Source organism: Odocoileus virginianus, chromosome 2, assembly GCF_023699985.2.
Source record: "Odocoileus virginianus isolate 20LAN1187 ecotype Illinois chromosome 2, Ovbor_1.2, whole genome shotgun sequence".
Lineage (NCBI taxonomy): Eukaryota > Metazoa > Chordata > Mammalia > Artiodactyla > Cervidae > Odocoileus > Odocoileus virginianus.
The window spans coordinates 45,858,825-45,884,728 of NC_069675.1; the positions used below are offsets into that span (position 1 = coordinate 45,858,825).

At 45.3% G+C, this 25,904-nt stretch overlaps 2 protein-coding genes across 3 annotated transcripts in view; one reads left to right on the forward strand and one right to left on the reverse strand.

Annotated features, from left to right (window-relative positions):
- Positions 1-463: 463 nt before the first annotated feature.
- On the forward strand, positions 464-8,037 carry CD8A (CD8 subunit alpha). The gene is made up of 6 exons (XM_070479350.1): positions 464-899; positions 1,020-1,385; positions 1,947-2,063; positions 2,261-2,371; positions 3,836-3,866; positions 6,631-8,037. The coding sequence occupies exons 1-6, from the start codon at positions 848-850 to the stop codon at positions 6,680-6,682; spliced, it is 729 nt and encodes a 242-aa protein (XP_070335451.1). The 5' UTR covers positions 464-847; the 3' UTR covers positions 6,683-8,037.
- Positions 8,038-17,491: 9,454 nt separating this feature from the next.
- RMND5A (required for meiotic nuclear division 5 homolog A) overlaps positions 17,492-25,904 on the reverse strand; it is a 61,991-nt gene continuing 53,578 nt past the window's right edge. For both annotated transcript variants that reach the window (XM_070479362.1, XM_020889472.2), the window contains 3 exons: positions 25,315-25,417; positions 22,872-23,026; positions 17,492-22,210 (listed from right to left, as the gene is read on the reverse strand). In XM_070479362.1, the coding sequence (XP_070335463.1) occupies positions 22,147-22,210; positions 22,872-23,026; positions 25,315-25,417 (322 nt within the window). In that variant the 3' untranslated portion in view covers positions 17,492-22,146. The remainder of the gene's footprint in view (positions 22,211-22,871; positions 23,027-25,314; positions 25,418-25,904) is intronic.

Genomic DNA, 25,904 nt, shown 5'->3' on the forward strand with positions numbered 1-25,904 from the left:
CCAGCACTCAGAGGCTCCAAGCCAAGGCAGGGCTGAGCTTCCACGCAGAGCTTCCACGCAGACCTGCAGGTCACCAGGAGGCTTCAAGAGTGACACCATCACATTCCCTTTTGGAGAATACTGTTCACAGCAGTGTGGTTGGGGGACTGGCCAGAACAGGGGCTAGTGTGGAGGCTGCTGCAGCGGCCTCGAAGGAACGAGGCTGTGGTGGCCAGGTTTCACGGCTGAGGAAAGAGCGTGAGGAGCAGAAAATCACAAGCCCCACACACTGCTGACCGGCTGACTGGTGGAAATCTCCTCAATGGAAGGAAGGTTTTTTTCTCTGTGGGCACCCAGACTCCCCTGTCCGAGCTCCGCAGACGTGGGCCAGTCACTAACTCCTCTTGGTCTCAGCCCACAGGGCCCACTTCCCGGGCCTAAAGCCCCAAGTTGCCGGTGCCAGTGCCTCTGTGACTGAGGTCAAAGGAAGTGGACAGTTCTCTCGCCTTCCTGCTCGCTCACCCTCCCTTCTAGAAATCTCTCATCTGTATGTTCTGCCTCTGTCACACCCACAAGAGAGGCCTTCCAAGGGCCACTTCCATCCATCCTTGTCCTTGTTCTCCACCCGGCCAGATTGCCTCGACGGCCCCCATTCACGGACCCCCACACCCCCACCGCTCTCTGGGCTGGAGGGTGACAACCGCGAAAAGGAGGGCGACTCTCTCCTCCGCGGGGCTTCAAGTGACATCACATCCTCCGAATGCGAAATCGGGCTCGGCGGCCGGTCGAAGGGCGAAACTTCCCCCGGCCCCGTCGGTGATCCACCGGCTCCTGCGCGCCTCGGAGCTTCCGCGGCAGGGAGCGCACCATGGCCTCACTCTCGACCGCCCTGATCCTGCCCCTGGCCCTGCTGCTGCTCCGTGAGTTGGCGATCCCTGGGGGAGGCGGGGGCGGGACTGGCATGGGATGGGGTGGGGGGGCCGTGGGGAGGGGGGGCCCCGCGGGGCTCCCGGCTCAGCCTCGCTGCCCGTGCCCCGCAGATGCTGCCACGGTCCTCGGGTCGCTCTCGTTCCGGATGTCGCCGACGAAGAAGGAGACCAGACTGGGCGAGAAGGTGGAGCTGCAATGCGAGTTGCTGCAGTCCGGCATGACATCAGGGTGCTCCTGGCTCCGCCAGATACCCGGGGACGACCCCAGACCCATCTTCCTAATGTACCTCTCCGGCCAACGGCCCAAGCTAGCCGAGGGACTGGACCCCAAACACATTTCCGGCTCCAAGGTCGCCAACTCCAGATTCCAGCTCACCCTGAGCAGTTTCCGCCAGGAGGACCAAGGCTACTACTTTTGCTCGGTCTTGAGCAACTCGATCCTGTACTTCAGTAACTTCGTACCTGTCTTCTTGCCAGGTTCGGGCGCCCCGGGTGGGCTTTGGGGTTCACGTCTGAGTCCGTTTTTCACACGGACACAGCTACTTTCGAGTCTCTTGGGGTTCGAGCCCCAATTCACAGTCGAGGAAACTGAGGCTAGGGTGCGACTGCGTAGTAATTCAAGGTGACCTTTTAGGTCTGGTTGCTCTGGGCTCGAGTTCCGAGCTGGTCTGATCCTGGGCCAGTCATTGCACTTAAATTATCTGAGCTTCCCTCTGCTGGTCAGTAGAAGGCGGGTGTCCCACCCTCCCACCCCCGCCTCCTCCAAGCCCTCGAGGTTTCTGGTGGGGCCCTGGAGAGAGGCCGGGCGGAGGGGCACGGGCCTCTGTGTTTATGCCCAAGGCACCCAGTGCTCTCAGACGACCAGGTGGTCTTTCAGCATCTCCTTGCGCTGAACGCCGAGCTCCGCTGAGCCTCTACGGCTCCTCCAGTGGCTAATCCGGAGGGAGCGCCCCCTTGGCAAAGGCTGGCGGAGAGGTGGGGAGGGTTCGCGGGCACAGCTCCAACGCGGCCCCTAAGCACTCTCGATTGCTCCCGCAGCGAAGCCCGCCACCACGCCGGCGATGCGGCCATCCACGCGGGCGCCCACCATCGCGCCTCAGACTAGGTCTGTTTCTCCGCGCTCAGAGGTGTGCCGGCCCTCGGCGGGCAGCGCAGGTGAGGCGGGCGCGGCAAAGGCCCTCGCCGGGGCCCCACTGATTTTCCTAGCAGCACAAGCTGTGGGGGAACGAGAGCCGGAACCGGGAAAGGGACGTGCCCGCGCCACCGGGGTGGGATGAGGGGGGAGGGGTCCCCAGGGTGGGGTTGGGGATCCTGGGCCCTCTCCTAAATGTCCGCGTCTTCTGTGCCGACAGTGGACACGAGCCGGCTGGACTTCGCCTGCGATATCTACATCTGGGCTCCCCTGGTCGGGACCTGCGCAGTCCTTCTCCTGTCGTTGGTCATCACAGGCATCTGCTACCGCCGTAAGTCCTGGGAAATCGCGCGGGAAGATTCAGCCCGATCTTTGCATCGCTTTGCTCTAGGCAGACCTTGAGGGCAGTTCAGTTGGGTTCGGATTTCTGGAACTTCGAGTTGCACCGCAGGGCCAGGCACTGCCTGTGTCTTTCCTGGAGAGAGAACGCAGGGGAAACCCCCTCTCTTTCCACACCCCAGGAAGTCTTTAGGAAGGCAGAGCCCCATCCCCGGAGCGGCAGCGGCAGGGGTGGGGTGTTCCACCGGCAAAGCCCGCAAGTCTGGGCTTATTACAAACGCCTGGGATGGGGATGGGGGCAGGGCGGGGCCCGGCTGTGGCCCGGGGACCAGTGCCCAGTAGGCCCGGGTCAAAACCACTACAGGCAGTGGTTTATCCTTGGCCCCCTCCTTGAGAGACCCCACCCCAATTTGTATCCTACTGCACGTGGCCGTACTAACCCACGTTCAGCCACGTCTGTTTGCAATGCTTTTTAAATTGATGTGAAGAGGGGTAGGAAAGAAGACCTCACCTCAGTTCTCAAGAGTTAAATGCTACTTACTGCATAGCACTATATTCAATATCTTGTAATTATCTATAAGGGAAAATAATCTGAAATATTTATTTACATATACATGTATATGTACATTTACATATATATGTATATGTGTTATTCCCTCAGTCACATCCGACTCTTTGGGACCCCATGGACTGTAGCCCACCAGGCTCCTCTGTCCATGGAATTTCCCAGGCAAGAATACTAGAGTGGGTTGTCATTTCCTCCTCTAGCGGATTTTCCTGACCCAGGAATCAAACCTGGATCTCCTGCACTGCAGGCAGATTCTTTACCATCTGAGCCACCAGGGAAGCCCAATATATTTACATATATATATATATATATATATATAATATATTTATATATATTAAACTGAATCACTTTACTGTACATCTGAATCTAACACAATATTGTAAATCAACTATACTTCAAATTTTTACTTTTAATAATAATTATTAAAACCATAAAATGTAAATATATTATGCTTTATAGCTTGTGTTTTAGTAAATTAATCTTCTTTTCAGTGTCAATCATTATTATGCTCTGTCATTTTACAAATTTACTTTATTATGATGTATTTTTTCCAAATAGTTACTTATTTGGCTTCGCTGGGTTTTAGTCAGGGCATATGGGATCTTTTATTAATAGTTTCAGCATGTAGGATCTAGTTTCCTGATCAAGGATCAAACCCTGGCCCTCTGCACTGGCAGTGCGGAGTCCTATACACCAGACCACCAAACACCTATGATGTATTTTTTATAATGTTGATGTAGTTATTGTTTGCTTTGAATAAAATAGTCATAGCCACACTAGAAAAAAAACTTATAATCCTAAATAAATAGGAAAAGTGAAGCAGAAATCATGTTTGGAACTATTGGTCATGGTGAGATAGTCATTTTACCCCTCTTTTTCCTTATCCAGGAAACCGAAGACGTGTCTGCAAATGTCCCAGGTCAGTCTCTTATAATCTCTGGACCTGCTCACCCCAGGCAGCAGATGGTGGGAATCTTTTCCAGACAGAGGCCATGGCACCAAAGCCCTGAGGTCCAGGGAGTTACCATAGTGTCTGAACAGATGCAGGCAGAAGGCTGACACTGGGGAGGAGATGTAGGCCAAATTGGGCTAACGGGCAAAGCAGTGTGATTTTAGGAAATGTCCATCTTATTTGGCCTAACCTGAAGAATTCCCCCACTTAATCCTATATCCACGCGTGCTCAGTCATGTCTGACTCTTTGCAACCCCGTGGACACCCACCAGACTTCTCTGTCCATGGGATTCTCCAGGCAAGAACACTGGAGTGGGTTGCCATTTCCTCCTCCAGGGGATCTTCCCGACTTAGGGCTCGAACACACTTTTGTTTTGTCTTCTGCATTGGCAGGGGGATTCTTTACTGCTGCGCCACCTGGGAAGCCCCCAAAGCCCCGAGGTTCTTTTATCTGGACGATTCTGTCTGAGTCTTGTTTTCTTTCTTTCTTTCATAAATACTGATTTCTTTCTTTCAAAGTTTTTATTTATTTGGCTGCACTGGGTCTTAATTGTGGCACACAGGATCCTTAGCAGCGGCATGTGAACTCTTAGCTGCAGCATGTGGGATCTAGTTCCCTGACCAGGGATCAAACCTGGGTCCCCTGCAGTGGGAGCACAGAGTCTTAGCCACTGGACCACCAAGGAAGTCCGAGTCTTGTTGTCTTCTTAAGAAAACTTTTTAATTTTCCCATTGATTTGGTCTAGCTTTTGGGGGTTGGCAGGGGTGGGGGGGGGGGGAGAGTCAGTTTTATCACCTGAACCAAAAATCACTTGATTAAAAAAAAAAATGGCCTCAGTTGCTCATTTCCCTGTGGCAACTCAGGGCCTTGATTTACTGCCAAGGACTGGAGGGGGAAGAAGGGGGAGTCAGGGATAGAGGCAAAGAACTATCTGGCAGTTCAAGTGACTCCCTCATCCAATTCTAGCTCATGATCACTCTGAAATGACCAGGAAAAGACATAAGTGAAAAACCGTGTATGAAAGAGAGGCCTCAGCTTCCTTTCTCCTTCCAGCTTAGTCTGAGGCAGCACTGCCCTGACATCTAGCAAGTGCCCTCTCTAGCCCAGCAGAGTGATGGGAGTCACACCCAGGGAATTCCTTATGCTCACAGCAACCGATAGGGGGATACCACAGTGCCATCTTACAGATCACTGGCTCAGAGATCAGGGAAGCTAGCCAAGGTGGCAGAGTCATGCCTGCATGTCAGCTAGCAATAATGCTGTTGTTTAGTTGCTCAGTCGTGTCCAAGTTTTTGCGACCCCCCTAGACTTCTTTGTCCATGGGATTTCCTAGGCAAGAATACTGGAGTGGGTTGCCTTTTCCTTCTCCAGAGGATCTTCCCAACCCAGGAATCAAACCCATGTTTGCTGCTTGGTAGGTGGATTCTTTACCACTGAGCCACCCATCAGTAATATTGGGTTGGCCAAAAAGTTCATTTAGGTTTTTCCCAAAACCTAAATGAACTTTCTGGCCAACTCAATCATAACAACCTTAAAGTTTACCAGTGCTTTATATATATGAATATATACAAAGTTTTTAAGTTTCAAGTTTCATAACAACACTTAAAGTAGTCAGTGTGGTTACCATTTTATAGATGAGGAAACTGAGGCTTAGGACCTTAAGTGACTTGTCTGAGGCCGTACTGCTAGCAAGCAGGAGAGCTGCAACTTCTGTTCAAAGCCCAGGCTCCTCTTTGTGGTCGGGGGCCAGGGCAGAGGGAGTTAACGATAACCAACTCTCTTCACCAGTTCCTTCCAGTAGATGACAATGTTTCAGATTTTATACCTGAGGTTTGCATTTCACACTCCTTGATATTTCTCTGCAGAAACCCAAGTTCAGTGTCTTATACAGTGTTATTTTTTAACAATGGAAATGTAATAAATTTCCAATGCATATACTAGAGGTTGATATACTAATGGATACTCTTTAAGAGCAGAGAAGGATTTTTTTAGCCGTTTCAATATTGGGAAGTTTTTGAAGGAGAATTATCCCTTATCTCTATCTTTTCTGAAATTTTGAAATGAGTAACTGAGAATAAAACCCTGTCCAAAATATAAAACCATGCAGATCAAAACTATGGCCAATTCACACACCTGAGTTAATAAGCTCAGTGATAACCAAGGGCAGCTCAGCTTCAACCCAGAGGTTTTGAAGGATGGTGTGTATAGACAAGACATGATGAATCAGCCCATTTAGAAGGTGCTAGCCCAGTAGTGAATTAACACATCAAATTTGGGTTATCAAAGGGACTTTTAGGTAAAGTAGCTCTACTTGACTGACAGATGGTGGTTCATTCACATCCTCCCCTATCGCTGTGATCCTCTCAAGGGCTGAGAATCAACTCAGATGATGGCTTGGTTATCAGCCTGCTCTCACACCTCCATGGAGACCTTGACAAAGTCTCTAAGAAGCTAGACTAACTAGCTTCAGATGCTGGCTCCAACCCCTCCTAGCTACGTGACCTTGGGCACGTTCGCCAGCCTCTCATCTCAAGAATGCACAAGGAAAGTTCTTGGCAGGGTTGCTGAGGTCCTTCACCCCGTCCCATGCTGGTGGCCTGGGGACAAGTCCTCAGACCCCCATGAAGGCTGGGAAGCTGGTGTGGGAGTGGGTGTGGGTAGACACGGGTGGATGCTGCATCAAATTGCAGGGGCTCTTGCTGTATTGACGGTCACCCACCTCTCTTTCAGGCCCGTGGTCAGACAAGCAGGCAAGCCCAGCCCTTCAGAGAAATATGTCTAACATGGTGATGGGCCCCGTGCAACAGCCACTACAAGACTTCAGACTGAGAACTCCCCTAATGGAGAGCAAAGAATCCTTCCCTTTTGATTTCTCCAGCGCTTCCTTCCTTCTCATTATTATTATTTTTCATGGGGGTGGGGTGGAAAGAGTTACTTTTTCTTTATTATTTACTTCGATACAAAACAAGACTGTCGTGTCTACGGCATACCACAAGGGTTATCATGCTGTTGTGCTCCCATATTGGGGTAGAGGGCGGGCAGGCCAGAGCTACCGCAAGCTGTGTTCTCAGAACCTGGCTGTGAGAACTGGTGGGGGCCTCGGCACCCACTCAGCTCCAACGTCTCCTCCACCCATTTTACAAAGGAGGATGCTGAGGCCCAGAGATGGGGAACAGCTGGATCAGAGTCCTACCAGGGACTCCATACCACTGAGGTCTTTCTTCCGGAGGCCTCTGTCTCAGCGTGGGGAGCTGGATCTCAAGCCTCAAGAGAACTAGTTTTTTCTGAAGTACCTGTGGTAGACCCATGACTGCACCCAGAGCCTCGCCTGAAGCACCTGAGACAGACCTATGATGCACCCAGAGCTTCGATGAAATAATGAAATAGGTCAAGAAAACTTGACAGAGTTCTGTGAGACTGCTGAACAGGATCAGATTTTTTTTTTATAATCAAGCGTGAAATGATACAGATGATAGGAATTCTTCCAGTGAAGTGGAAGGAGTGAACTGAACCCTGGAAAATGAGCAACCTGACCTCTGAAGAAAGTCTCTGAGAAATTCCAGCCTGGAGGCAAGATGGTTCTCCCAGCCCTTGTGTTGCCGAGGGACCCATGAGAGAGGAAAGGCCGCCCTCTGCAAGCATGATTTGAATGTCAGGAAAGTTGAATGGAGTTCAACTCTCTCTGAACATTGGGATTCTGTATTCAAACATGCTCCTGGGTCATCGGTGAGTTTTTACAGTTTGCAAAGGGAGAATTGTGACCGAGCAGGCTGGCACGGGCCATGGCCACCCCAGGCTAGCAGCTGAGGGGACGTGGCAGACAGACTCTGGTGAGGAGGCTAAGAGCCCAGCTGCAGCCCTACAAGGCATTTCCTTTCTTTCTGTGTTCTGCAAAAAATGCATGCTCACTGGAAGAAAAAATGTAGCTAAGGTAGTAAGAATCATCCATAATTCTTTACCTCAGGGATAATCCATTGTTAATATTATGGGCTACATTCTTCCTGATTATTTTCTGTGCCTACATATAAAATATATAACTTTTTAAAGTGGGATTGCACTATGCTTTTATATGACTTAGCAGCAGCAGCAGCAGCATGCTTTTGTAAGTGGCTTTAATAAACAAACATTTATGGCTTACTTCTTAATAGCAAAGTCATAATTCATTTTTGGTTGTGCCATTATTTAACCATTACTTGATAGTTAATTGTTTCCGATCTTCCACTACTGTAATAACAAACGCTACTAAAAAGTTGCAGACATCTTGAGGACAAATACCTAAAATTCTTGGGTCGCTGCCCACTTTCACCTCAGACTCCCCATTTTCACATCAATCAAAATCAATTCGTCTCTTCTTGTATCATCTTCCTTAATTTTTTCTTCCTTGGTAACAGACGAGTTGCTACTCCTCTCATAATAAATCACAAAATCTTCATTTTGTCCTTCAGGTGAAATAGACATACGGAAAAGTACACAAACTGTAAGCATACAATTCCAAGTTGTTATTCAATGAACTCTCACATAGCCAGCACCACATCAGAAACAGAACTTTCCCTGCCCTCTAGAAATGGCCTTCCACAGCCTTAATTTTAAAAAGCAGTCTACTTTTAGAGAACAAAAATCTAGAGGAAGAAGTATCTTCAGTGTAGGAAAGCAGAAGAGAAACTGGGAACATTCCTTCAAGACAAAATCTGGCTCTGACCCCTCCTCCCAAACCTATCAAGCTAACCAGAACGGGGATGGAGGGGGCATACCCCAGGGACAGAGGTCTAGCTTGGAGTGGGTTGCAGGCTCTGGGGCTGTCTCAGTGTTTCCTGAAAGAGGTGAGGAGGAGCATTCCTCAAAGGAAGGGACAGTAAAAGGGCCACATTCTTTCTGGGCTACATTCTTTTATATTTTTTCTCCAACCTGCAGCTCAGGTGTGAGCAAATGGGAGCCATAAGGCTCCAGAAACGGTTAAATACGCCCTGATTTTTTTTCATATCCTCCACGAAGGGTTGGGCTTCCCTGCTGACTCAGACAGCAAAGAATCTGTGCCTGGTGGGCTACAGTGCCTGGGATTGCAAAAGGTCAGCACGACTGAGCCACCAACACATACGTGAAAGAATTTCTTCACTCACCACAAATAAAATGGTAAAACAACAGTTTGGAGATTAAAAATATGAACACAGGAAAAAGCAATCATTAGAACCGGCCCTCGAGACCAGGAAGAAAATAGCAGCGTGTACAGAGTAGGAGGCCTCGGGCACGCCAGGGGTGGGCTGCGAATCTAGGCTCAGGGCTCACTGGAGACCACAGACAGCCTGCTTGTTCCACACGTGCCGGAGAAGGACCGACAGTTCAGAGCTGGAGGCCTCAGTCCCAAGAGTCATTTTTTTTTTTTTTTTTTTAACTTGCCAATCTCTAGCCTGAAGCAGTGGTTTTTACCAATTTTCCTACATGAAAGATGCCCACAACACATTTTAGGACCCTGAAAAACAGGAACTTAGAGAAATCACTTTTGTACTATGCAGTAAGCTTGGTTCAGCTGGACAGAATCTAGTTTCGACATTTCATAAGGATGCATCCTCTTATCAAGACCATAGCCTAATTGTTGAAGAAAAAGAGAAATTGGTTGTTTCTTTTTTTCAGCTTTTAAACTGCTTTAAGAGAGCCTACCCTACGGAAATCCCCTGAGACAGTTTAGCAAGTGGGTCAAAGAGAACACTCTCTCTCTTTTTTTTTAACCAGCAAGAAGCTGCCCCTCCCTTCTGCGCTGGGCCTGTGTGCAAATCCTTCCTGCACATGATTTTACAATAGCCAATTTTACGATAGCCGTGATTTTATGAGCTATTCCTAAAAGCAGACTTGAGTCGTTCTTCTCCACCAAAGGGAACTGCAGGAGGCCTCAGTTACCTGAGATTAGGTTAAATGCAGAGGCACTGAAAACATCTTCTTGGCTGTGCTAGAAATTAACTGTGCATTCTCCAGCAAATGATAATGCCTCGATACCTCAGTTTCCTCACTTGTAAAATGGGGGTAACAATAGTCTGTATCTCAAAAGGTTGTTGGAAAGAATATATGTATTTTTTTTCAGTGCCTAGAACAGCTTCTGGAACACAGTAACAAACATATCCTGAAAAAATGAACGTGTACTAAACTTGTTAAGATTACTGTTGTACCAGTTATACTCTGAATGCAGCCACTTGTGTCTGATTCTTCCAACTTATCTTATATATATATCCATAAAAGGGGTACACAATAGTCATTCCTGAGGGGTCCATGTACTATGTATATGCAGGGATCTCTGTTCCAGGGTTGGGAGAGATACAGATACACATCTCACAAGAGGTCAGTCTCAGATGCACACGGCCTCTGCACTGCGTGATGAGCAGCTCCCTTCAGCCTGGCATCCTGAGTGCCACACCCTCCCTGTGTGGCAAGAGTCTTACCATCCTTGAAACAGTGTAGTTTTCAAGACATTTCCCTCTACAGTTATAAACTGTAGTGAGCATATGCTTCATTTACTTCCAAAGAAGCAGAAACAGCCAGCTTATAGCACGTGCTTTGTTTCATGTGATGACCTACACTCATTTTAGCAGTCACTGAATATTCTCCAGCAAGGCAGATGTGAAACTGTACAGCAGAAACAATATGAAATGCTTGTGCTCTACTGTTGCTCATCTCAGCACCTACTGAAGGCCCCGTCCCTGTGAGCCCAGTTCACCTCTGAAACGCCAGCTACCAGTCCCCGTTTTCTTCTCTCTCTGAGCTGGCTATGATTTGCATATGTCATGCGTCTCATGTTTTATTGGCTTAATGAAATAAAACCTACCTACCAGCTATTCAGCATTCACGGTGGGCCAGGTATCTCATTTAGGCCTCATCAAAACCATGAGGTGGGGCTTCCCAGGTGAGGTTAGTGGTAAAGAACCTGCCTGCCAATGCAGGAGATGTAAGAGATGCAGCTTCCATCCCTGGACTGGGAAGATCCCATCCCTGGACTGGGAAGATCCCCTGGAGGAGGGAGGGCATGGCAACCCACTCCAGATTCTGGCCTGGAGAATCCCATGGACAGAGGAGCCTGGCAGTTTATAGTCCATAGGGTCACAAAGAGTAGGATACAACTGAAGCAACTTAGCACGCACGCAAAACCATGAGGTAGAAACTATTATTCTACTTTACAGATGGGTCAACTAAGGCATAGATAGGAAGTTTCTTTTTTTTTTTTAAGGCATAGACTTTATTTATTTATGGCTGTGCTGGGTCTTCACTGCTGTGCAGGTTTTTCTCTAGTGGTAGTGAGTGGACTCTAGAGTGTGGGCTCATTAGTAGTGGCTCATGGGCTTAGTCGCCTCACGCCATGTGGAATCTTTCTGGACCGGGGATCGAACCTGTGTCCCTTGCAACGGGAGGCAGATTCTTAACCACTGAACCACCAGGGAAGTTGGATGGAAGTTTCTATCACTTGCCCAAGATCACACAACTGGAATTTGGTGGAATCAGGATTTGAACTCATATCTAATCCCATATGCCAAACTCTTAAATGCCCTGCTATATTGATTATTTTATAGTCTGTCTTTAATTTTAAAATTAGGCAAATACAGGTATACTTGATATATCGTAGATCTGGTTCCAGACCACTGCAATAAAATGAATATCACAATAAAGTGAATCACAAGAATTTTCTGATTTCCCAGTGCATAGAAAAGTTATGTTTATACTATAGCCTAGTCTATCAAATGTACAATAGCTTTATGTCTAAAAAATGCACATACCTTAATTTTTAAAACTTTGTGGCTAAAAAACGTTAACCATCATCTGAACCTTCAGCAAGTCACAACAGTAACATCCAAGATTACTGATCAAAGATCACATAACATATAATAATGAAAAAGTTTAAAATATTGCTAGAATTACCAAAATGTGACAGAGACACAAGGTGAGCAAATGCTCTTGGAAAAATGGCACCTGTAAATTTGCTAGATGAAGGGTTGCCACAAACCTTCAATTTGTTTAAAAAAAGCACTGTATCTGTGAAGCACAATAAAGCAAAATACAATAAAATTGGGTCTTCCAATATAGCATTTAAAAATGCTTTATAAGCATCTCAAAACCAAGATGCACACTTTTTACCTACACAGGCCAATATTAAAAACAGAGGTCATCATTGGCTCTGAAATTTGACACATGGCAAGAAGAATGTTCTAGAACAAGTGTAGAATAGAGCTTCTGTCTGTAATTAGGGTGAGGTTCCTGCTTCTACCATGAATACCACCAGAGGCCAAGAAATGCAGTTCAAGGAGATATTCCAGTAATAGCAAACTCATTTGTCTCACATCTCAGGACAGGTGAGAAGTTGCATTGACTACTGGTGTTGATGACTTAATTTCATTCTGTGAATGAAATTTCACCTGTTACCTGGCTGAGATGCACAGTTAAGTGCATCTTATGGCAGAGACCACAAGTTACTTTCCTAACAGCCATTCACCCCTTCTTCCTTCCTAACAGAACCTTCCTTTTATTATAGGCAGCAATGTGCCTGGCTCAAAGACTACATTACCCAGACTTCCTTGCAGCCAAGTGTGGCTAGTAAGTCACTGGGTAGAGCTTCCAGGAAAAACTTCAAAAGGGCTAACCTAGGGGGAAACTTGTTCTTTCCCCCCACTTGCTTCCTCCTTGCTGCCTGGAACACAGACATGATCAGAGGTGAAACTGAGGCCACACGGCAAGACTGTGGGTCCCTTGATGGCATGAAGCCACCACACAAACCTGATAGCTTACTGCACCTGTGCTGCTGAGACTCACCAAACAGACACAGGCCCGCAGCCCACATTTCCAGAACCACTTCTCAAAGCTTTCATGACAATGTAACAATTTCCTGTGGAATTCCTCTGCAGGGCTGATGCGCTCACTGATCTAAATGAACTAAAAGCAACATAGTCTTGTGCTACGAAAGGAAATCCGAAATGCATTTTTTAAAAATTGGGCTTCGTTGTTGTTTAGTCACTAAGTCATGTCTGACTCTGTGACCCCATGGACTGCAACACGCCAGGCTTCCCTGACCTTCACTATCTCCCAGAGTGTGCTCAAACTCATGTCCATTGAGTCGGTGGTGCCATCCAACCATCTCATCTCCTTGTATTGGTTTTTGCGGTACATGATTCAGCCATATATATATATATATCTCCCCTCCCTCTTGAGCGTTTCACCTCCACCCCCATCACAGAGCACTGAGTTGAGCTCCCTGTGTTCTACAGCAGCTTCCCACTAGCTATCTATTTTACACATGGTGATATACATATGCCATTTCTAATCTGTTCAGAAGGGAAAGCTCCCAAAACAGTCTTGAATGCTAACAAATAACCTGCTTTTTATTTTAAGGCACATCTTTGCTTCCGACAGGAAATGACACCAAAGTCCTTCATTTGAAAAGCAGCACTTGCTCGGTGGCTGAATGTGGTCTCCAAACGGAGTGAAAAGGTGAATCCCTACAGGAGACTGGCAGAACATCGCTAAGCTCACATAGTGTAGGAAGCCAATTACGTAAGGAGAGTGTGGAGAAGTTAGAAACTCATCCAGAAAGTGAAGACAATAGGAAGAAATGGGAATGATTTTTAGAACAATCAGAGCAAGGAGTCCCAGCACTTGAGAGACAAGAACACTTGAACGCTTCACTATATTGAGACTTCTGGAGCATCGCATGTGACAAAAACATCATCTTGCTGTATTTTAATTTCTCTCAGATTACCCTCATTGAGAGGAGAGACCAAGATTGTCTTATTCACCATACTACCCCCTAGGACCTATTGTGCTCAACAAAAACTCACACTCACCTTCATTACCTACTGAACAGGCCCTCCCAGGGTCTAACCTCATCCTCTCCCCAGCCACCTTTATTTCCACTGTGGCCAGAGTGGACCTTAAAAACACATAAATAGCTAGTGGGAACCTGCTATATAGCACGGGGAGCTCAGCTCGGCGCTCTCTGACAACCTCGGGGCGGGGGGGGGGGGGGGGGGGGATGGGGGGGTGACAAGCAGGCTCAAGAGGCAGAGGATATATGAACACCTACAGCTGACTCACATTGTTGTGCAGCAGCAACTAACACAACATTGTAAAGCAATTATACTTCAATTAAAATAAATAAGTTAAAAAACACAAATCAGGAAATTTCCAGGCGGTCCAGTGGTTAGGACTTCAGGCTCCCACTGCTGAGGTCACTGATTCAATCCCTGGATGGGGAACTAAGATTTTGCACTCGCTCCCACCCTCCCACCCCCTGACTCGAATCATTACATCTCTTCTTTGTTTTCCCTCCCATCATCCTGCAGTAGTTAGGTCAATGGTGGGCATTAACCACACTACAGGATCTTGGTTTTCTTCTACCTTTCTGCACCTATTGGAAGTCCATAAGCTCCTGGAGGCCCAGGACTCTGCTTCTTCCTAATACCTGGCACTTAAGAAAAAAAAATTCTATGTTGAATGACTGAAGCTGTCATACTATGTTACTTTCTGCATTTCACAGGCACACATCTGCCTAAGTTACTAATGGATTCTGTTGCACAAGCTGATATTTAGCCTGAAGCACTTTGCACTTTTCTGAGCTGGAGGAGAACGTAGCTAAGGAAACAAGAAATTCCCTGACACACAAGCGCCCTTGCTTAAGACAGTGCTTCTAATGTTTAGCTATTTTACATTTGCTAGTATGGAAGACTCACAAGAGCAGCACAACCCACTGCAAGGAAAAGATTTTTGGAAAAACAAAAATGTATCACCATACATATTAACAGCGATTTCAATGAAGCTTTGTGAATGGATCATTCCATTATCATCCCTTAGTGCAAGGCTTCTTTTTTTATTTTGGCTGTGCCTCATGACTTGTGGGCCTTTGGCAGTGAAAATGCAGATTCCTAAACACTGAACCGCCAAGGAATTCCCAATGCAAGGCTTTTAAAAATAGTGGATTCTGACCCATTAGAGTCATGAAATCAATTGTCTTAACAAGCATAAGCCAAATAATAAGCACTAGGTAGTTTTTTGTAAAACTTTCGAGAATTATAAATTTTACATGTATACAGGGTTATACTAATTTCTTACTGGTTGCCAGAAAAAAAGTAGGAAAGAGTGTCCTCTGGGAAGTGACATTTCTGTTTGCTGGGATACTGTTTATCTTCAAGCTTCTCTGGGGGTAGCAGGGGAGGTGAGGGGCATCAGAAGGTGCATTTTTCAGTCTTTATTTTGCCATGACAAAAGGCCAGTATTTTACATCTTCGGTGCTCATTTTTCCCTGTTTTGGTGGCAAGGGGTGGAAAATGCATTTTGCCATGCTGCAAATTTCCAGTAGTCATGTACAGGTGTGAGAGTTAAACCATAAAGAAGGCTGAGTGCCAAAGAAGTGATGCTTTGGAACTGTGGTGCTGGAGAAGACTATTGAAGAGTCTGTTGGACAGCAAGCTCAAACCAGTCAATCCCAAAGGAAATCAACCCTGAATATCCATTGGAAGGATTGATGCTGAAGCTGAAGCTCCAATAGTTTGGCCACCTGATATGAAGAGTCAACTCACTGGAAAAGACCCTGATGTTGGGAAAGATTGAAGGCAGGAGGAGAAGGGGGTGGCAGGAGATGAAACGGTTCGATAACATCACTGACTCAACGGACATGAGTTTGAGCAAGTTCCAGGAAATAGTGAAGGACAGGGAAGCCTGGTGTGCTGCAGTGCACGGGGTTGAAAAAGTCGACACAACTTAGTGAATGAACAACAACAAATAAAACAAATAGTCTCTCAGTTACCTGGATGCCTAAAGAAATACACTGATTTTTAAGATAACTGTACTAAAAGAGTTCAAAGCACACTAAATTTAACTTTTCTCGATGACTCATAACTTAGTCATCAAGGTTAAATTTTGTTCAGTACACGTGACCCTTATCTGCCACATTTAAGAGGGAGGATATGCAATAATGTCTTCCCTGGTGGGTCGGGTGGTAAAGAACCTGCCTGCAACGCAGGAGACCCAAGTTTGATCCCTGGGTTGGGAAGATGCCCTGGAGAAGGGAATGGGTACACACGCCAGTGTTCTTGCCTGAAAAACCCCATGGATGAAGAAGCCTGGAGGGCCCCAATCTATGGGGTTGCTAATAGTTGGAAGACTGAGAGACCAACAATCAATCAATAACGGGCTTCCCAGGTGGCATTAGTGGTAAAGACCCTGCCTGCCAATGCAGGAGATGTAAGAGACGCAGTTTTGATCCAGGAGTTCGGAAGATCCCCTGGATGAGAGCATGGCAACCCACTCAAGTAATTTTGCCTGGAGAATCCCATGGACAGAGAAGCCTGGCAGGTTACAGTCCCTGGGATCAAAAAGAGCTGGGCATGACTGAAGCAACTTAGCATGCATGCACATACAACACATTAGTGACCAGAGACATATTATAATACGTCTTTGGTTATTGTTGTTCAGTTGCTAAGTCATGTCCGACTCTTTGTGACCCCATGAACTGCAGCACGCCAGGCTTCTCTGTCCATCAACAATCTCCCTGAGTTTGCTTTTGTTATCCAAACGTTATTCACTGGAGACGTTTCAATATTCACTTACACAACAAATTGCCAGTCATTTTGTTAGTTTCTGCAAAAACCCCCAGGTCAATGAGACAAAATAAAAGAGCATCCGGAGAACTCATTGTGAAGTAAGTTTTCTCTGGAGCACACAGATGCAGATTCAGTAGGTCTGGGCTAAGTCCTGAAATTCTGCAGTTCTAAAAGCTATCAGGTGATGCTGCTACTGAGTCTTGTTTAGTTGCTAAATTGTGTCCGACTCTTTGCCACCCTATGGACTATAGCCCGCCAGGCTCCTCTGTCCATGGAATTTCCCAGGCAAGAAAATTGGGAGTGGTTGCCATTTCCTCCTCCAGGGGACCTTCCCGATTCAGGGATTGAACTCCTGTCTCCTGCACTGGCTCATTCTTTACTGCGGAGCCACCAGGGAAGACTGCACTTGTAATCTGGAGAACCCCAAATGCTGCAGGGATAGTTGACGATGCCAGGTTTCATCTACGCCTCCTGGACCTCCTAGCTCCAGATGCCACTGGGTGTGGGATTCATCAGAAAATCTCAGATGAGAATGAGTCTTTCTCTCTCAGAAAATCTCAGATGAGAATGAGTCTTTCTCTCTCAGAAAATACAGAAGCAGCACAAAGAGATTCTGGGTCTCTACCACCTAGGGTGTCACGGAGGAAAACAGACAATGCATCCTCTGTTCCTCCTTGGCAAAGCTGGGTGTAGCCACCCTCCTCCATCAGCAGCTGTTTCTGGGCTCATCTGCCCACTGTTTGCTTGGTCAGGGGGTCCCAGGCACCCACAGGATGAACATGACGGGCAGGAACCTGTAATTATCAACCCAATCCCCCTTTAGAAGTTGGGGACGGTGCCCAACCAACAACTCCTCTCACACTGCTGGTGGCAACAGGAAAAGGATGAGATGGTGACAAAGATATTTTCTTAAACTCTTTACATGCAGACCCTCAGCAAAGGCAGACAGTAATGCTCTCTCACCTCCATGCTCCCTCCCGCCTCTGGTACCTGTCACATTTATACAGACTGGTTCCACAAAACACTTTTCAAATGTGCATTTCTTTAATTTTGAAAAATATACACAGGAGAAGCCATGTGTTTTACATAGGAATACACACATTAACAAAGCATTTCTTATAGTTTCCCAAAACTCTATTATATGTCTGAAATTTATAAATTAAATATAGCAGAACCTTTTAAGTTAAAATGAGATCCCTGAAACTACCAGATACGCTCGACTTTTTCTCAAGATCAAATGAACAGAGAATGTGAATATGGTTTGTGTTAAATAAGGTTTATTGTTAGCTTTATTGCCTATAGTCTATAAGATGCAACTTTATTGTGCCTTTGCAAACAGAATACATTTCTTAAAAAAAAAAACTGATCAAAATTTTCCATACATATAGCTCTATATGATAGATTACAGTGCAACACTATTGTTACATAATTATAGAAATACTATAGAACCCAAGAGCACAGGGTAAGCAAAAGAAATGCAATCCTGAGCCATCTGAAAAAGATGATCTGATGAATCCTTTTAAGTGTAGGTTTAGAAAACATGGAGGAGGGAAAAAAAATACATGCACACTGCAGTCAGGAGCGAAATACATTAAATACCTGTTCAGCGAGACACAGGTGGGGGCAAATGGTGAATTTCAGACACATGCACACTCACTCATTCTCCCATTTCTTCTCCTGCTACCCTCCCATCCCCGATACATTCAGTCCCACCCCCTCCCAAAAGAAAAATGTCAGGCACTAAGTCCTAGTGAACCCCACATCTGCCTTGCTGGAGAACATTAAGTGACTGCTAAAAGAAGCGTGTAGGTCATCACCCATAACACCAAACAAAGCATGTGCGATAAGCCAATTCCAGCTGTTTCTGCCTCTTTGGAAGTAAATGAAGCATATGCTCACTACAGTTTAAAACCGTAGAGGGAAATGTCTTGAAAACTACAGTGTTTTCTCTCCCTACGTCTTGAAGTAAAATCAACAGCAGAAAAACCTGCCCTAAAACTAATTGCCTCATCTGCAATTAAAATACATTTGTCATTCTATTTTTGGTATCTTTTCAATTCTCCTTCAATAAGCACAGTTTGTGAAGTTTGTACCTGTTTATGGTAAACACCACTGTGCTGCAAAACACTTGCCATCGCTGGACGGCCTCACAGAGCACCAAATCTCCTGCGTGTTCTTTGCCAATGACATTCCCTCAAGACCACAGCATTCTAGTGTTCCCAAGGATGATGCAAGTAGAGATAAGTAATGAAAGGTATTTGGTTTGTGTCTTCACCTTACACAGCCTAGCGATGAAGTTAACCAAACATGCCTCCATGCCTTCCCTGAAATTAACCTGAGTCAGCTGACTAAGCAGACTGGCCAGCCTGTCAATCCACTTAATCAGAGATTGAGCTGGAAAACCGGAGGGTTAATGTCTACCAGCAGCTTGTCTTGTGCCGATAAACCAAGAGTTCTTGGTTTTTGCAAAATCTACTGTCCCAGAGGGTGAAATCACCGAGGTGGAAAATAACTCACAGCATACAATATACTGAACTTAAACTGCATAACCCGTGGGACTACTTGGAGAGGAAAAAAAGGATCTTCATTCCCCACATAATGAGATGTGGGTTTTAGTGTGTCCGTATACATCAGCTGCTACAGAAAAATCAGTAAGATTTGCTTCATCACTTTCTTAGGTTCAATCAAATGCTCATACACTCACAAGATACTCATACACCCTATGAATTATGAGGTGGCTCTTCTCTTCAAAATTTTAAAAATCAAGAGGCACCAATACCCGTTCATTTATGTATTAGAAGTATCATAAAATCACCACTAAAATGACAGAAATGGCATCAGTGATGATCGCACAAAGGAGAAAAAAGATCAAAAGACAACCTTCGCCACTGCACTTCACTGTGTACTTGAAAGCACAGTGGCTCTAAATCAGAATGTAAGGATCTGATAAGGTTTTATTGGTTTAGCATAGTTCCATGGCCTCTGTCGGAGCCTGGGAAATGGAAATAGTTTCCAAGAGATTTAAGAAATCACTCAGATTCTGTTTTAAATGCACACTGTTATCATTAATCTGACGGTAAAAACCTTGGCTCTATCACGACCTTTTGCAAGAGAAAGCAGAGTGCAACGACTGCACTGACAGTGTCAGTGACGACCTGGTCCTGACACAATCGGGGAAGGTGTTTCTAGAGTTGAAAGGGCAGCATGCTGCATTTCTGTATCTTTGGTTAAGCTCTGGTCTCTTCAAATCCACCTCTTTCCTTCACATTTAGTCACCAGTGAATTTTAAGTCGGTAATGTTTAATTATAGAAGGTCACAAGACATCCTTTGCATGTTAAATTATCAGATCAACAGTTTCAAATTTTTGGCCCTAACCCTGCCCAGTGGGAACCACAAGGACCCTGCATGGGCAAATGCAAAATCAGATGCTTCCATTAAAGCATATTCTTTCTAAAGTTTCACGAGCGGCATAGAAAATTGTCAGTGGGGCTGCCAACACTGCGAGAGGGATAAAGCAGAGCTTTTTCTGGCTTCTCTTCTTGAAAGGGGCCTAAGCCAGCTGCTGTGGGGTCTGGCTGTCAAAAACACATACCACCGGCCTCCAGAGCAATGTCAGTAATGTAGGAACCTTACACAAAGCCTCAATATTGTGTGGGTGTTTGAGGTGGAAAGGTGAGAATTAAGTTGTAACTAAAACTAAATCTGGCCTAGTGAGCAAAAGGTAAAAAAAAATAAAAATAAAAAATAAAAAAGACACTCTGTGTTTAACTGAAAGAAAAAAAGATGAATCACTTTTACATCCTCGGCCCAAGTGTTGCCTGGAGTTTTCTTTCTAGCTTCTCCTGGAGTCCGAGGAGCTACTCTCTGCTCTCTTCCTTCACTGCTTTAGCAGACAGCAGGTTCCAGCAGGAGAGCTGTGGAGCTGAGCCCTAAGCTGGCCAAAGCAGGAAGTCGGGCAAAGCGAGCACTGAGCTGGCCAATCAAATCCTGGCTCAGCCCCACGGCATGCAGTGACAACCCTCACCGTCAGCCTGACCACACACAGCAACCAAGCAGTATCCCCTTCATTTACAAACAAATCCCAGCTCTCCTGGTAAACATTTCAGGATGAACCATCCAGGCTGGTATATATGACAGCAAATGCTGCCAGTTTCCAATAACTGAGCACCAAATCCGGTATCACCCTCCTCCCCGCCCACGCAAACAAAGTCAGTCTGCAGTTTAAAATGTGAAGCGTCACGTTTCTCTTTGCTTCTGTGTCGTCTCCTTTCTTCATTTTCTCGTGGAAGTTTTCCTATGTTGATATTCAGTTCTGAGTCAGATGATATAGAGTTGCAAAGTATTTGGTGATTTCCATATGACATTCTCCTCAAAATGAAGTAACTTCATGGGTTTAAGTCAGAATTGCGTCCACAGACGTCTTTTCCTTGTAGTTCATCATACAGAGAAAGACTCTCACGCATGGCTATTTCCGGACAGTGCATTAAATGAAGATACCTCACAAGAGAAACGATCATTATCTGTATCCATCAGAATAATATACAGATTCACAGTCAATGAGATGATACATTTTGCAGAAGAGAGGCATTGAACAGGATGCTACTCAAATACAAAAAAACAGCAATAAACATTCTGCGCTACAGAAAATTTGCTAACTTCTAAGGACTGAAAGTGATGAGTCTGATAACTGCATCTGAGGACTGGAACATGCTTCTTCCCTTCCAGATACACAATGTTTGATGCTGGTGCACATGTATATATCTATGTACACACACATGCACAACACTGTGTCTGCAATGATATACAAATGCAATATACACAGCCAAGTCCTGAAGGCAGATTTCAGAGAAGAGGGCTACCAAGACCAAGAGAGCAAATGTCAACTTAACACTTCTAACATCAGAATTTTGTTTTTATTGAACACACTCTTAAAACAAGCATCTCTTGGCAATAAAAGGAAAGAAACAATAGTACTGCTTCCACTCTGTTCTAGTGGAAGACTGCTCACACCGACCTGCTAATAAATTCATTATGGAATTTTGCAACAGGCAGCCTGCTGGAGCTACCAGCACAGCTCAGGTGCAGGTCTGCTGACTCCTCAGTGAGAGCTGGAGCAGAGGAAAATATCAGAAAGCAAATTTGCAATTTATCACAGCTTTCTTCCTTAAGCAAAACAAAAACAAAACCCTGCAGATGAGTTTCATAACCACAATCAGTTTATCAAACTTTTTTTTCTGAAAGATTTTCATTTAATTATGTTACATAACAGGAAATAAAACTTCTTCACAAACATTCTCAAGGCTTACAGTTATCAGGAGAATGACCAAAGTAAAAGCAGGAGAACTATTAAACACATGGCAGGAAGGTAAATTTCTGTTTCTGCTCTTAAAAAGTAAAAAAATCACCATATAATTAAGTACAAAAACCTGCATTGAATGACAACTGCTGGTGTATTTACTTGATCAGAAATGAAGACCAAGAATATAATAAAGCCCTATGATAATATCCAACTGGAGCACTCCCCACCGTGTGTACACACTAAGATGTTGGCAAAGTTTCTGGAGCATTAGCTTATAGAAACATGGGAGTCCTTGGTTAGCTGCATTAAATGGAACGTTCTCTTCTGAAATGCACCCTCGATTCAGTTTCACTTACAAATTGCAAACTAAAGTTATTTCTTCAGAAAAATATCTGTTTGGCATCCCCTGGACTTTGTTCCATTGGACAATATGGACATTTTAATCTAAAGACAAGAGAGAAAAGATTGAATCAAGAAACAGGATCAGTACTGAGCATTCAATTTTTATCTAGTTACAGAGTATCTTGTAACAATTACACTCACAGATATGCTTGCTTGTGCACGTCTATAACTGTGCTTTCCCTTAATAGAACAGCCATGCTTAGGAACAGTTAAAAATAAACACTGTCCAAGCCAGACCCTAAATTGCAAGGCTCTTCTTCAGTGGCGATCAGTGAAAAGTATTTTGAAAACAAAACAAAGACAACTGTTCAGAGTGGCCTACATGCCCGTGGTGGCACACGACACGCTGTGGGGGCATCAGAAACCAGCATGGTCTGAACCAAGTTGCCACCCTCCCCCATTCAGCTGCTGAGAAGGGCACAAACAGCTTCAGGGCCTTTTCTTCAAAGAAAGACTTCGCTGTAATGGGTCTGAAATGAACTCCAATGAGAAATTCTCTAGCTGCCTATGCTAGAAATAGCTTTGAGACTGTATTTTAAAAATCTAATTAATAAATTCTTGAACAAATTTCTCAGTCTTTAGATTGAGAAAAGATCAGATACCACCCACTAAATAAGTAAATCTACATATTTCTAAATTCTAGCTATGTCCAACAAGTTCGACATATATATATTACTAACATTTAAAAAGTCAAGACACTTACTTGCTACCATTAAACATTTTATTCAGGGCATCTCTTGATATAATATGACCACAGACCAATTTCATGGGTGGATTGTTATCTGTTGTTTGCTGACGAAGAATAGGACAGGCAAATATCGAATGATACCAGCACTTTTTACCAAGGTCCACTTCAATCTGTTTTTAAAAAGGTAAAGGACTCAAGTTATATTTCAGGAAACCATCCATATGCCAGTATATACTCTGCAGTAAAGAACATTCATCAAACCTGCTCATACGAAGGTAACTTTTTACAACACTCTTCTAAACTAACTCAAAGATGGACAGTCTTAGGGACTCAAAGTATTACCTCATCATTCTAAATCAATCTTCAACATTATTTATAACACTATATAGCAAACCAAATTCTAATGCCTGAAAGCAAAGGTCAAAGGCAAGGCAATACTCTGGAAGTTAAACACTCTCAAAGACTCAAGATGTGTGAAAGAGTAACACCAAGGGACTCCCCTGGCGGTCCAGTGCTTAGAGCTCGTGCCTCCACTGCCAGGGCAGAGGTTCGATCCTTGGTCAGTGAACTAAGATTCCACATGCTGCACAGCATGGCCAAATAAATAAACTCACCAGAAATGCCAATGGTTTTCACAACACACTGATACAATTCAGTGTGCTAATTCATTAAAGGCAGACTAAATACTGTTGACTGCTGTGTGGGCTTTAGATCTGGGTTTCCCGTGTTTTGTATGGAACTGTCCAGAGAAACCACCTGAAACAAGGGCTTCAAACTAAATTTCAGCCGGAGAATTCACACCCCATCCATCTGTGCCCATAGCACTCTATCAGCTATCTCTCTCTGCAGTGAACAAAACAAAAGCAATGAAATCACCTTAGCATAGTGATTAGCATGTGACAAGAGGCTTCACAAACAGTTCTGTTTTCTTTTCTTCTAAATCTCAAATGGCTATCAACAGCAAAGTCTATATTGCCCAGATTCTTCCAAGAAAGTTGGCAGAGTGTAACAACGATCCCGAGATAAATAACCAGATCATTCCCTTCCACCCCCGACTGCTTTATTCCCCTGACATAGGCGCTGGGTGAATTCAGATTTTGGTGTGCTCTGTTCTAGGCTGCAAGCGTCAGGCACTGACAATACAACTGGGAAACTGCCAGGTTCTCAGCAAAGCAAGGGAAGGCTCGCGTGCTTTTCACTTGTTTCAACAAGCAGCTGCCACGCGGGGTACTGCTTGTGTCCTGACCACACTCAGGGCTGGGCGTGCACCTGCGCCTTTAATCAGAACTGATCTCGGAGAAGCTGGGGCAACCAACTGACAGTTATCAGCTGGAATTACAAGGGAACTGCAGATAAACCTGCACGCAAAGGTGGCAGGAGAAAAGCGAAAAGCTAAATACATATTTCTGGGCTTTGGGATCCGTGACCAAGTCAGGCAGGAATGAGAATTCCTGTCAAAGATCCAGTGCCTACTGTCAGAGGCCTAGTGGAAAAACACAGACACACACACACACAATGAACTATGTTATGCTTCCATGTCATAACTCCTATGGCAACAAAACCTGACTACCTACTGTGTGTCCCATATTATTCTAAGCATTCCTCTGTTATCTCTATCGAGCCTTTAACAGCCCCATAAAGAGAAGGATGGTCCCCATTTTAGAGATGGACAAACTACCGCTCTGAGAAGAGAGAGGGCTGGCAAGTGACCAGAGTAGATGCTGACCTTCCAGACACCCTGAAGGGTAGTGCAGGGTGAACAGGAGTGAGGCACCCTGTGCTCCAGTAAAACTGGTGCAACAGGTCTTCCGATAGTTAAATATTTTCAGGAACTGATTTTATGAGCCCAATCCTTGCATCTCCTCATACCTATCTAAGGTGCTGTCTTCCAGGCTGCGGTCCTCATTCTGTCCTCAATAAAACTTAACTCACAACTCTCATACATTTTTTTTTAAGTCGACAGCACTTAGAACTCCGCACATGCCTCAGTATATCCACCTTTCCCCCTTCTGACTTCTTCCTTCACTAGCTGTCGCTGCTGCTCTAAGTCAAAATGGTAAGAAAACTCCAATGCCTCCAAAATGTACCTATGGCTCAGATAGTAAAGAATCTGCGTGCAATGCAGGAGACTAGGGTTTGAACCCTGGGTGGGGAAGATCCCCCAGAGAAGGGAATGGCAACCCTCTCCAGTATTCTTGCCTGAAGAATTCCACAGACAGAGGAGCTTGGCTGGCTACAGTCCATGGAGTCACAAAGAGTCAGACATGACTGAGTGGCTAACACTCCTACCTACCCTGCTTTTACTGTTTAATTATGTCTCCGTACAGATAAAAGAATCCCTGTCAAATGGCTACAATAAAGTTTCCTGATTAAAAGGCAAAATAAGCATTTAAAGTCCATTGCATCCACGTTCTTCTCTTGACAGGAGAGGTAATAACCAATAGGAAACGGCACTCACAGGTAACTCATCTTTCTGGTTCCAAACGCCAGTGCACTGCCTCTGTTCGATCACAGCTTTGATGTTAATTAAAGCCGGCAGCGCCACGCAACCTGCTGAGAAACTGGAGGGCAGAAGAGGAAATGTTAAAGCCAGGCCAGGGGGCAGAAAGCTTGGTCCCAGGCAACACCAATTCCTCCAGACTGCGTGCTGTGTGCAGAGGGTCCCACTGGATTCTAGGTATGATAAAGCCATCTGTTTTGCTAAAGTAGTGTTGTCCACACATGCACATTCTTTTTTTTCTTTCAAGTGTAGGAGAAGAGAGTAGATTTCTTTGCCAGGCAAAGGGGAAACAGCAGGCTAGTACCTCAGGAACTGTGCACCACCACCCCCCCCCCAGAATTCTTAGCATTAATGACACTCTGAAACGTTTCCTTGCACAGCCCCTTCCAGACCTAGATCACCCTGGAGAGCCAGAGCAGAAGTACACACTTCTCAGATCTGCAAATGCTGGCAGTCAACTTTCTGCTGAGTCCCTCCTTCAAGACTGCCCTCACCTGAAGGAAGTGACCTGACCCGGGTCGCATTCTAAGACAGCTCCACCTGATGAT